Below are 13,717 nucleotides of genomic sequence, written 5' to 3'. Positions count from 1 at the left end.
ATTCTAGATTAATCCCACATGTGTTTTTGTTCTAGGTTTAGAGTATTTAAATAGACCTCTATTGACAACAACATCTTATCTCAGAATTTGTTTAACTGTATTAAGACTAATCTTTTTATAAGGATGAACAAACCTGATGCCACTTGCACCCCATTATGGTGCTATTGTTTGCCTTTTATTCCAATCTATTTAGCACCTGACACCACCTGGTGCTGCTTATTATGAGCATAAAAGAGACATTTCTTAGATTTTGTTGTCTTTTTCATTTACTAAAATGGCTATCCAGGATACTCTCCTGTATGGGTTTGAAGATGTTTTCCTGTCAGCGACGGAATAAAAAGTCCACGATCTTGCAGCACTGCGCAGGAAACCAACCATGATCTCATTGTCTCTAGGGAGGAATATCTCATTCCCCTGGTGGTCTCTGCTATAACAACACAACGTCCCAAACCAGGTCCCATCCCGCCCCCACTAGCTTGAATTCTCATTCCTCTATCTGTCTCTTGTGATCTCCCCTTTTCTCTCTTCCCAAACCTCTCCCCCTGTGTACTCGATTCTGCTTCTCCTCCCCTTCCCCTCCATTTCTCGTCTGTTGTTTCCTCCCCTCCCTCACTCTTTTTTCTTTGCAGTACTCCTCCCCTCACCCCATCCGTCTCCCATCTCTCACATTCAATTCAGTTCAGTAGTGGGTTATATTGGCATGCCCATGAAACCAGTATTGCCAGATCTATTCAGTAACACAAGTCTCTTTTCTCTCCCCTTGCCTCTTTCATTCCCTTTATATCTCACTCTCTGCCTCCTTGGCTTTAGTTTTTCATTATAGGGCTTGCTTCCATCTCTACCCTCTCCCTCTCTTACACCTGCTTTCTATTCTTTTTGGATCACTTTCTCTCTTTGTACCTCCCTTCTGTCTCATTCTCTCCTCCCTCTTTTCTTTTATATTCTCCCACTCACCCTCCCTGGCGTTCTTTTTGTTTCTCTGTTTCTCCTCCTCCCCTCCTCTTTTTTTTTTTTTCCCAGCACTGGAACTCAAATGTGGTTTCGGAGCAGAAGTGGGTTACTATATTATAACAAAAAAGGGTACTTCACTTCTGAAAACAGCTGGGGTGAACATAGGAAACGGTGCTACTGACAGTAATTGCAGAAATATTTAATTAGTAATTAACGATTTATCTTGACCAGCTTGTTGGTAATTAGCCAATGCATTCTTGGGAAAAGTGACAGCATTGTAAAACAGTTTCTTTCTCTCTATCACTCTCCCTCTCTTTCTTTCTCTCTCACTACCCCCTTTCTTTCCCTCTCTCACTCCCCCCTCTCTCACTCCCCCTCTCTCACTCCCCCCTCTCTCTCTTTCAACCCCTTTTCTTTTCTGTCACCCCTTGCATTGACTTCTGTTCTTTTATTTGTTTATTTGAGTTCTCCTCTCCCTCCCCTCAGTGCTTGTTCCTGCTGCTGCGGAGTCACAAGACCGCAGCACGGCGCTCCATCGTGCTGTCACATGCTGCTCACTTTAAATCTCCTCTGATAATTCCTCTATTCAGGCACCCAGGAACCCAGAGGTTTCCACGGCAACTGGAGTGGGGGCTGGGGCTCTGTGGAGCGATTAGCTCACCGCAGCAGGCACCCCTATTCAAACAATCATAACAACAGTGATTATTCACCGCATCACGTATCTGATCTGTTGATTCACTGCTTTTTTTGGAAACTCTTAAAGGGTCGTTTTAATAAACCCTTCACTGTCTGAGGTGCTGATGTTGAATTTAGGAAAGCATGTTACTTTTCGCTGATTGTGTTAACAGCAACAGGTAATTTTTATTGCAACATTGCGACCCCCATGGTTTCAGCACCTTGACTAGATGGTAATCTCGAGCTTTGGTATTGGCACAGAACAAACCCTGAGGATAGTAATAGTTCTAGTAATAGTAAACATGCACACTTTCATACTTGCATACACACACATGTGTAACAGAGTGCAAGCTGGGTGCAAACTGGAAACCCTGTGCACCGCAGGCGAGCGTCTAAACCACAATGCAAAAGAGCCAGGCTCGTTGGAATCCATGGTTTTATAGTTTTTAAGATGATCTCGCCAACAGGGGACTGGACAGAATCTGTAACGGCAGTGTATCACAGAACACTGCCCGTTACACGTGCATATTATTAATAAATACACAAGACGTAAAATGACATCATAATCTCTCTCTTTCTCTCTCTCTCTCTCTCTCTGTGTCTGCCCTTCAGTCTCTGATTTTCCTGGTGTGCGTGGTGGCCGCTGGCCTGGGCCTCAACCTGCTCTTTCTGGCTATCTACCTGGGCTGCCTGTGCTGCTGCCAGAGTGACGGGGAGGACGAGGAGACCAAGAGACCCAGATCCTGCTGCATCACCTGGACAGCGGTCATTGCAGGGCTCCTGTGCTGGTGAGTGAGCGAGCAAGCAAGCCAGTGCAATGGTACCGCATTGGAAACAGGCTCATTGGTATACAAACACTGGAGGCAACTCATTGCAATACCATATAGTAGGGCGATCTCTACACTCCACATCACAGTAGTGTCTGTACCAGATGTAGGTGATTGCAGTAACTGGAGGTGAGCTCATACACTATAGAGAGTCTTGGTACCTGCTTTGGGGCTATTGTAAAACACGGCATGGAGCGCCATGCATTTCTGACATGGAGTCGATGGATGACCCTGTATAGGTTAAGGCTGTGAAGGTTTAAAAGCTTGCCATGGTAACCGAAAATAAAAATCCTTAACAGCATTTTACCAAAATGTTTTATTAGGATCTTATTTTGATTGATTTGATAGTACCTTAATGCATTGTAGAACACTAATTGAATACTGCTTGTAAAAAAATCAATGTACAATTTGAAATAAATACAAAAGTCCCACCTAAAGATAAATACTAAAGTCTACTTTTTCATTCAAAATGTGTACAATAAACAGCAGTTTACACTGAACGGTTTAAGTGTTCAATCGATATAACATAGATTTGCAGCCTTATTATAGTTACTTGTGTGCTGCTGCTGGTTCTGCTTGGGTTACAGCATATAGTGACGCTTTCCCAATGGCAGTAATAGGAATCTCCTCCAGTCTGTATTACTGCATCTCAGAGACTGAAGAATACCAGCGCTCGGAGCCTCCTGAGATAAACAGAGATTTGTTAGTAATCTGGTCCCAGGAATCACTTTGATAAGATTTAGGGCTTTCGCTGGCTTAAATACCGATGGATTTTCATGGAAGATACGTCTGCGGGTGTCATGGCCAGGCCCCTTCTCCAAGTGTGTCGCTGACATGCTAGTGACAAACGACTACGTCACGAGATCATAAATATACAGCAGCCTCTCTTTTCAACCAGCATGCTCCAGCCATCATGCCATCAGAAACCTATAAACACCTCCACGTTTGATTTCAAACATACTGAGAATGGAAATCAAAAACTCTGCATTGGTAAGGAAGTATTGGTTACTGAATTGAGGCTAAATTGTTAGCCTAGGCTAAGTCTTCTGTCTTCAAGGCCTGATGCTGGTTGCAAAGGTGGCTCGACTTTGTGTTTATTACATTGAGATCACTTTTCAAAGGTGGATGCCCAGATGTTATATAAATTCATTACGGTGGAGTAATCTTATGATGCATAAAGCCTGATTTTGTTTGCGTTCCTCTTCCATTGTGGAGGTATTACCTCATAAATGATTGAACCAAGGCTACAGCGTTTGGCTGCTGTAGTGGAATTCAATCGTCTCTAAACGAATTTGCTAATAATGCCCTCAAGTGGACAGGACTTAGATTTATTGTCTCCTGTAATCGTACCTCATACGTATTCAAATTGACCCTGACCCTGCCTTTATCAGTTGAATTTGCACGGTCATTTCACAGTTTTTCCCTGGTTTTTCCATGAGAATTTACCATAGTTTACCATGTTTTGTTTTAACATGCTTTACCATACCTCCCTGGGCTTTATAAAGCTACAATATGCTTTTATTATACTTTGCTATGCTTTTACTATGGTCAACTTTTATAATGCTTTTTAGCAATCCCCAAGATCATTAGGGATCCCCAGTGAGATCTTTATCTGTGCTTGGTATCGGGTCATGACCAGAACATATTCACGTATCTGCTGATGCTACAGAGAATTCATCATATCCCCAAAGGGCTTAATTGAATCTTCAGTGAATTTTCCCAGTCTTGTGACAGTCATCTCTGTCCATTGGCGTGCTTTATTAAGTTAGACCCCTATTAACATTCCGGTTTGGGACAGGGCTTATTGTAGTATTAAGTGCATCAGCGTGATTTATGTTAACTGGGAATTCTTTACCCTTGATGGTCTGGAGCAAAGTTATGCGACTAGTGTTCTGTAACTTCAGTTCCTATGTGTTTACCCAGCTGGTTATAGTGCCTGTAAGCAAGCGGTGTCTCGTTGCTGTATCTGACTGCTTCTGTGGGAGCTCTAATAAGGTTAATCACATTGCAGACTCCTTCAGTTCAGCTGCAGAGGATTTTCCACACCAGAAATACAAGGTGGCCCAATTGTTTTGAATCCTTGAAATCAGGAAATGCAGGTATGAGTTGTCGATGCCAGAGTGCGTACAATGCCGGCTGAATGGTATAAACGTCTCTTCAATAAGGATACAGTGCAAGGCCTTTGAGGTGAAAATAAATTGTTCAGGCTGTTAATGACACAACCACACATTCATTCCCTAAGGAGTAGTGAGACCTTGGCTAGCTTCTAAAGAGTTTCTAGCTAACAAATGCTAGCTATTTTGCACTTTCATGAACTACATGGGTCTCTAGTGTGCAGCTTTGACAGAAACACATGTTAAAACAAAAATGTATTTTCAGTTTCCATAGGCAGGTCTCTGAGCCAATGAGAACAGGTTCTCCTTGTCAGAGCCAACCAGTGATACTGGAGGAGCAGAGAGAGAGAGAGCTCTGATTGGTCATTACAAGTGTGCACAGAAATCACAATCTTTAGTTTCTTGTTAATGTCCCAGTTTGCTTTATCTAGCTTCTGCACCTCTTCCCAGTTGTGATCTCAAGAAATCCTTAAACGAAGGGGAGTTTTCTCCAGTGTACTGTATATTCCAAATGTGTTTGAACTCCAGTAAAAGTCGGCTACACTAGTAATGCTAGCACATATCATTTAATCCCTGACCCTCTGGGCTATAAAGACTGCATTTAGCAGCCCCAAACGTAATTCTAGAATTCATATTCTGTGGTATTAGAATGTATTCAGGACTTCATGGTTAATATGCCCTCTTTCGTATAATGTCCACAAACAGACAGGACCTTGGTCTGACCTCTTGAGTCACACTGCCCTGTCTCAATTCTGAGGCATTGCTGTGTATTCCAGAGCCTCCAGAGCCACTGTGTTCACTGCAGCACACCAAGTAATGACACTGTGTAGCCTCTGAGATCTGACGAGAATCTAAAGACAATCAAAAAAATGGAAAAGACCAGACCTTGTCACTAGATCACAAATCAAGATGGACTGGCCAGGCCTGACTTGAACTGATTGAGATCTGAGTAGATAACCATTCTGCTTGCAGACTGTATGTGTGAGAATGTAAAATGTGTGCCATGTACAGTATCTGTGTGCGATATGCTTCCCTCCCACCTACAGTAGAACGCCAGGATCAGTTAATTATAGCAGTAAAATAATTAAGCACATTCCCCTTGCTATTACAACCCAGGGACGCTGACAGGTCTGATGCTTGCCAGGCACCCTAATTGACACCTACCTAACCCAACACGCCTGCCGAATAGAACCTATTTTGGAAGTATTGGGAAGCTTTAACAGCCCACAAAGTTAATGATTGCATTACCAGTACATGTGGAGGGCTCCAGGGACTGCACTAAACACACACGCACTCTCATGATTGAAAGTTCTCCAGCATCCATCATTTTTATTGGCACTTTGTGAAGAAGAGGGAGAAGGGAGGAGGAAGGGCTGTCAAGCAGCCATCGCTTTAGTGTGGTTAAACTGTGGATAAGCGGTGCATTGTAACACCATGACATCTACTATAGTCAGCAGCTACCCCTCTCGACTGCTCTACACGGGTTAATTATCTGACCTTCCTGAGTCATAAATGGCTAAATGCTTTCTGCTTTAATGTAATGTTGCCTGGGAGAGTTTAGTTTGTTTTAGTTCTCATGTTTTATTTACAGTTTGTATATTCGGTGTTAGTGGAGATTAATGGCGATCTATACATACTTTAGAACAATAAATAAATCCATGGCAGATGCTGTAGGTTAATGTGCTGTCCTTTCAGCTTTGAAAGCCTGTGACACGGCCAGTGTTGGGTGATGCACTGCTCTAAAACCACGAATGCAGACCACCCCGGCTCTTTTGCATAGTGGTTAAGACGCTCGCTTGCAGTGTCCACGGTCGCCAGTTCACGCCCAGCCTCCACTCTGTGTTACACCTGGGTTCAACCAGTTTGTGAAAAGTTAAATGAATTTGGAGGACTTGGACTCCACTCTATTTACAATCAACACATGGGTGCTTCTCCATTGATCTTCAATAGCAATGCAGCAGGGGATCTCCAATGGGAACACATTGGCTGTGAAGTAAAGGGCAGTGGAATTGTAAGGAGAATGGTAACTGTATATACCATTGAGAAAATATTATCCCAATATAATAGTATTGCAACTTTTTTTTTAGTACAGTACAGTACAGTAGTTAACTGCATGTCTGTGTATTGTATCAAGGTGTGACATTTCATAGGACTTGACCCTTAACATAATGAGGAAGAGCCAATCGCCCTCCAGTGTTTCCGGAAGATCAGCTGGGCAGTTTATTGACCTGTGACCCATCTGGGGGAGTGGAGATCATGACCCTAGAATGGAAGCTGCTGTATAATCATCAATGGAACAGACCACTCGGAATTGGAAGCATGGGACTCTTCAACTGCAGAGCACACAAACAGCACTCTATATAGCAATGTGAATGGAAGGAACCTTACAGCGCACTGTGTAACCCTGTGTGCTTCAGTCACTGTCCCCCCTCCAGGGAATCTGCAGGGCTTCCAATATCAGTGCAGGTTTTAAGAAGCAGGAAGCTACTGCTGCACTGAGTCAGGAATGAAGTGACAATGGGGACAAGGCTTTGCTTAATCTTGCAGCCTGCTGGATTAAAACTGAAAACTTTGAAAAACTGGAGTTCTTGTTAAGATCTGTGGCAGCCAGTGGCCCAGGCAGCTACTTAGCAACCATGATGATCAGTGTGTGTGTGTGTGTGTGCGTGTGCGTGTGCATGCTTGGTTTCCCTTTGCATTAGCATGTCTTTAAACGCTCCATTTCATTGTGTGGGGTTTTAATTTAAACAGAATGAGAAAATAATGACAATAACAGGACAAGACAAGTATTAAATGTAACGTTAATAAGCAGGATCAAATAAATGGCTTGGAAACAGTCTGTCAAGAACATACCCACTGCTAGGTTACATAGTTAAAAGTTCATTGCCTGTGCTGTCAGACAGGTGCTGTACGTAAGGTGATTCTGCAGGGGTTAACCCCTGCAGCTGCAGTGCTAAGTGACAGACCCTAACCTCGTTTCTTACAGTGGAATCTGCTGTGACAGGAGCCAGGCTGTTGGCCTGTTTTACTGGCACCCGGACTCTCAATCCCTGATGCTGCAGGGGTTAATGAAGTCATCAGGAATGAGGTCATCCTGGAGCTTTCACTGTGAGCAGGCAGTGATGAGAGAGTGCATTTGGGACTCTGCTGCATAAACCCCCAACCTGTCCTGCTGACGTCTGCACTTCCTTTCATAAGCCTGCTTGACTTTAGTGTGTGTGTGGAGCGGGGTGGGGGGAGTCCTGTGTAATCATACTGAAAGGAGGGAGCATCTGTCAGCCTGAACCATCCAGCCATTCTACCTTCCCCAGACTAGGCTACCTAATCTCTCAGAGCCATGCTTGCTGATGCCAGTGCTTGTCCTATATAGTTGTGTAATCACCCGGCGTAAACAGCTCTTTTATTTGCGTGTTCGCAACTCTTAAATAATACCTGGCTCTACACACCAATGTGTTTCACTCCATTAAACCACAGGTTCAGTCCCGAAATAATAAGACACTAAACAAGACACACACAAACACAACACGGTCACAAGTCCAGAGTGAGTGCTCTTAGTGAAGGTGGTGATATACAAGTTTAAACGTGCACAATGGTGAAGTGTAGTCCAGTTTAGCCTTCTATAAATGACAAATGTTACAGTTTAATAGGGAGACCAAGCAAAACACAAAAACCCATGGTTTCTTTTTTACAGCACAGTAATCCTTTACGGGTCCTTTCGTAACCATAACCAAGAAACAGATTGCTTTGCCACATCCCCTGATATACCTTCAGTCCCGCCCCCTTTGGTAGCGAGTGCAATCACATATCCTCCAATCCATGACTGACACGTCGCCTACCGCATTAAGGCGATGACTTCTGGTATTGTGACTACACCCCCTTTCTGGATGGCCAACTTCCGACTGACCCTGGAATGAATTGCCAAACCATCCAGTCCAGGGCACTCTGTTCCTGTTATACCGTGTCCTCACAGGTCAGGAGGGAGATTGTTGACTAGGATTCATTCGCTCTCTGTCACAGCATTTCATTTAGAAAGCCTGTCTGCTGCGTCCTTGGATGTTATCGTGGAAATGGGAAAACAAGGACCTAAAGAAAATATTAAACCACTTCTGGTCTTTTCCAACTGGCGAGGCTGTGTGTACAGTAGTTGAAGTGAAGCTGTTTTAATGCTGCTAAAAGCTATTGATCTGCATCTAGTCTGACTTTAATAAGCTTAAGAGACAGAGAGAGGAGTGGGGTCACTTTGTTACTCTGTGAGTCAAGGCTGCTTCAGTATTCCTCATAACAGAACCACCCCACCCCCTCTCCATTTACTTCCCTCTGCACTTTCACTGATGCATTGGGGTGGGGGTGGGGCCCGGAGAGAGGAAACTTCAATTACCTGAGTGACCTGGACAGGAGAGACTGTTTTTCTATCTGTTTTGAATCACTGGATTTCTTTGAATGTAATAGGAAGGAAGTGATATGAACTTTAATACCCCTCCATTTGGAATAGACAGACAGAGGGATGAACAAAGTGCTGTGTCCCTTCCTTTGAATCCCCTCCTCGAGTAAGTGTTGTTTCGAGTCTGGTTGTAAATTTGCCTTCCTTTCTCTTTCTTCCTTTGCAGCGCTGCTGTTGGCGTTGGTTTCTATGGAAACAGTGAAATGAACGATGGCGTGTACCAGCTGACCTACTCCCTCTACCATGCCAACCACACCCTGAATGGAGTCAACACACTGGTCAGTACCACGGCTACTTGAATTTGAGATTGTCTGGAGAGGACTGAACAGCCTTCCTCCCATTCAAATCATGTGACAATGTGACAGAGGAGTCACTAATCTATTAAAAATGTTAGCCTTTGGAGTGTTATTTCCTATGGGGATCCTAACAAAGAAACATCAGAACTCCCGCACATAGAATTCCCATTTAAAAGGGGAGTGTGGTCAAGTTATGAAGCACGCTAACACGAGCATGCAATAGAAATGCTTTCATGCATTTTGGAAACAGGTGCAAGCCAATTATGTTTTGGAAACGCTGTGCATTTAATTAAAATACCATATAAATCATGCACAGAACTTTTTAAAATGTATTTAATCAAATGGAACTGAATTCACGAGTCCTTCAATGTAAATCTACTCATTCAAAGTCAAAGCTTGTTTTTTTAAAAAAAAAAAAATTCTAACTAGCCACTGATGCAGTATAGAAGGGAGGTCCGACATAAAAAAAAACTGAAATGTTGTAAAAACGGACACAAGCATTTGAAAGTGAGGGCAGTATTAGCAAGAAGAAACTAGTTAAGATAACTCATCATTTTTTCTTAAGTTGTGGATAATACTGTATTACCATGTGAAGTGTGAGAACGGTTCCTGTTTTAAGCACTTGAAGGTTTTCTTGGAAGGGATTCCCAGGCATGGGCACACAGTGAAATCCTTTCATTGCAGGTCAGATATTCAGGGGGGGGGGGTTCTGTTCTGCACAGTGTACAAAACACAGATCTTTATCAAAAGGAGTTTTGTTGTAAGGCGTGCATAACCCTCCCACAGTCTCCAGCCTTGTTTCTGAGAAGCGAGTGAGCGGGAGACTGGGCAGGGAGCCGTGTCTGTACCCCAGGCATTGCCAGCAAACTCTGTGAAATATCCCCATGGAGAGGGCATGTAATAAGGGCAGTTCTTCACACGTATACAGCAATGTCTTTATGAGCATATGAGTGATGTCTGACCAGGGAAATTGGCAATGCTATACGCCAAACAAAAGGTATTAAATTGTTCTCTCTTGCTGTCCCTCCCCAGGTTTCGGGCACGATGGACAGCATGCAGGGCAGTCTGAAGCAGCACCTGGCCCGACTGGACGAGATCTTTGCAATGCGCGGCGATTACATCCAGACCCTGCGCTTCATACAGCAGATGGCTGACAACATCATCATGCAGCTGACCGGCCTCCCGGACTGGGGTCAGACCAAAGTGGACCTGGCCAGGATCGCTGACCAGACCAGCTACGTGGAGTACTACAGGTGAGTTTGGGGGGAAAAATAGCTGATGCACCAAAACACCTGTGTACTCTTTGTGAAAAACCAGGGCCTCCCCTTGACAGAATAAAAAAAGCATTATGTCTTTTCTAGTTTCATTTGAGTAGCAGGTAGAAGACCGGATTTTCCAATTCATTAACAATTTGCTTCCAGTACCATTGCCTTTTTAAATTCCAATCAGCTGGCTGTAACGTATAAAATGTCCAGCAGGTGGCGTTTGTGTACTGTATGTGCATTCCTGTCTAATTGCTTCTTGAATCCTCTGAAAGGCAGTATTGATGAAGGTGTTTTATTGAGAGCAGGATCGTACATCGCCATGTAGAGATCGAGCTGTCTCATTAAATGCAGGGATATTGACAACATTATAGCTTCTGCCTCCTTCAGTTTCAGAATGTCTGTGGTGATATCCATATGTACAGAGAAAGAGAGACAGATAGCTTGAGTAACATGCATCAGCACTAAAACCCAACACAAGGGAAATCATTAGAAACTGCAGATGAATTCCCAGATATTGGCCATTACTTGGAGGGGAGGGGGGGGGGGGGGGGTGACTTGAAGAGTATTAGTGAAGCTCAGTTATTTGGATTTGTGTAATAAAATGTTCACAATATGCTTCCTCTCAGTTTATTCAGAGAGCGTTCAGCATGTTTTTTTATTTCTAACTTTCACTCACATACTCGCACGCACACACACAAGCGCACACACACACACACACACACACACACACACACATACATGTGGAAAAACAGCTATCTCTAATATCCCCCAGGTGATCTTCAATAGAAATCTAGCATGCAAACTAACATGATTTTAACCCAATAGGCAAAGGTAGCACAAGTATAGGGCAGCTGTAATAGTTTGATAGAATTTGACCACAGTGGGATTTTTACATACCAGCAATATCACAATGGTTAACCTACACAAATACATAATCCATTACCTGACAGTGTGCTACAGTATCAGGACAGCTGCGCATTCTTGGTCCCAAATCCATTTCTGGTGACCCGTTAATGGTTCTTCTGGGTTTTCGTCAATGGTAACTTAGTTACACCCTATACAGAAAATTCCACACCTCAATCTTATTTCCACGTCCCTGCTGTAAATCAAACAATGAATCTGTACAGTGGATAATTCTGACCTTTTAACCCTTCTAGAGCTTTAAATCAATGATACAATTCTATCTGTAATTCTGATCAACCACACAAGTCATTCCAGCTGGAGTGAGTCAGATAGTGGGGTGTTTTTGTCCATTTGTGATACATGAACAGCGTGTGATTGAGGTATGGTTCCTGGGTGGGTGTTGTATCTCTGCAAAAGGAGAGCTGTGCAGCAGAATTGATGCAATACCCTTTGGTCAGCCTGAGCTGGACTGAAAAGCAACAAAATACAAAAAATAAGTTCTTGTGAAAGAAGTTCTACCTCCAGATACACAGCTTTATTCTGCTGATTCTTGAAAAGAAATTGAGTGAGACTTTCCTCCTCTTCCTCCTCCTCCTCTAGGTGGCTCACTTACCTGCTGCTGCTGATCCTTGACCTGGTCATCTGCCTGGTGGCCTGTCTAGGTCTGGCGAAGCAGTCTCGCTGGCTGCTCACCACGTGAGTGCACGTGAAACACGCACACCTCCTACATTCACCTTCACTAGATTGTGTATCTGCCAAGTGTCCTTGTCTGTGTTTCCCGTTCCTTAACTATTTTACTATACTTTATTACTCAGGTTACCATGTGACTCCACGTACACTCGGACAGTTTGCGACAGTACAAGCTTTTCAACTCACACCCAATGCATTGTGGTACTTTTGACCTGTCTGTTGTGGCTGTTGCAGCAGGACTACACTTACACCTACATGGAGTCACATGGTAACCCTATTCATGACCGCTTACTATGCTTTTACTACACTTTACGTCACTGATAAGGGGGTTAACTCTGGTCCAGCAGCTTGGCTTTTCGCCTTCACTGCTGGCATCTTAGTGTCCATCTGGGAAATGTGTTCCCTGCCAGCCTGCTGTGTGAACTTTGCAGTGTCGTTCTGGTGGATGGAGCAGGTTCAGCAGCAGGCGTCACTCTCCCCCTTGACCTCTCTCTCCAGAATGATGATGTTTGGGGTCCTGACCCTGATCCTGAGCTGGGCGTCGCTGGGGGTGGACACAGCTACAGCAGTTGTGAGTATTTTGTATTATGTACATTTGCTGTTTGCTGTTTGCATGAATAATGGCACAGCATTTTATTTTTTTTTTCAAATGCAATCACTCGTTCTTGTATTTTGTTCAAAAATATTTTTGATTTATCTTAAACCGTTCACTTTTTAAAAAGTGCTTGTTTAGGACTGACCTTTTTTTTTCAAATTAAGGTTATGCATTGGAAATTGCACACCAGCACCCACACCACATACTTCGTATGAGGTTTGCTGTAGACATTTGTGTCGAGTGCAGAACTTTAAAATAAAATATTACAGAAGACATGTCAGGGATTTGCAAAGTAACATGAACAAGGTTATTCTCTCTCTCTCTCTCTCTCTCTCTCTCTCTCTCTCTCTATATATATATATATATATATATATATATATATATATATATATATATATATATATATATGGAAAAGGGAAACTAAAGTAGAGGGAGGAACGCAGGGTTGCTGTTATCAGCATTAGCAAGGTCTCTGGGATTTTGTTTCCATTAGCTGCGGTGGGGAATCCAGCTTTGTGTGGGTGTGGGGGGGTGTGTGTGTGTGGGTGTGTGTGTGTGGTACCACACTGAGCATCCTGATAAAAACCAGCCCAGATAGTGAGAAGAGTAACTCTGATGTTTTGGGGATTAATGACTTGGATGGAAGGCATGGTTTTATTGAAGTGAAGAGTGTGTGATTACTAGGCTTAACACTGCCTGTCTGTCTGTGCTGTCCCAGAAGGCTTCAGTCCTCCATCCCCAGTCCTCAGTGCTGTCACCACAAAACACTGTTGAAGGCGCATTTAGCCGGAACATTTGTCTACAATACTTTAAGGTTTGCCCCAGAATGATATGCTTGAGTGTTTTTGAAGTTATGGATGCTGTCAGTCTTTCGCTTGTCTTGGACTCTAAATCATTCCCTGTGCTGTACCTGTCTTATGAACAGACATGACATGATTTATGTGAGAAGTGTAATTGCCA

At 43.4% G+C, this 13,717-nt stretch overlaps 1 protein-coding gene across 1 annotated transcript in view; it reads left to right on the top strand.

Annotated features, from left to right (window-relative positions):
- Positions 1-13,717, top strand: part of LOC117423524 (protein tweety homolog 2-like) — a 28,286-nt gene that overhangs the window by 5,597 nt on the left and 8,972 nt on the right. The window contains exons 2-6 of the mRNA XM_034039451.3: positions 2,239-2,414; positions 9,175-9,286; positions 10,337-10,557; positions 12,073-12,168; positions 12,661-12,733. Coding sequence (XP_033895342.3) covers positions 2,239-2,414; positions 9,175-9,286; positions 10,337-10,557; positions 12,073-12,168; positions 12,661-12,733 — 678 coding nt within the window. The remainder of the gene's footprint in view (positions 1-2,238; positions 2,415-9,174; positions 9,287-10,336; positions 10,558-12,072; positions 12,169-12,660; positions 12,734-13,717) is intronic.

This window comes from Acipenser ruthenus, chromosome 17 (assembly GCF_902713425.1).
Source record: "Acipenser ruthenus chromosome 17, fAciRut3.2 maternal haplotype, whole genome shotgun sequence".
NCBI lineage: Eukaryota > Metazoa > Chordata > Actinopteri > Acipenseriformes > Acipenseridae > Acipenser > Acipenser ruthenus.
Note: the sequence above shows the minus strand (reverse complement) of the source record. Positions and strands in the feature narration are given on the sequence as shown.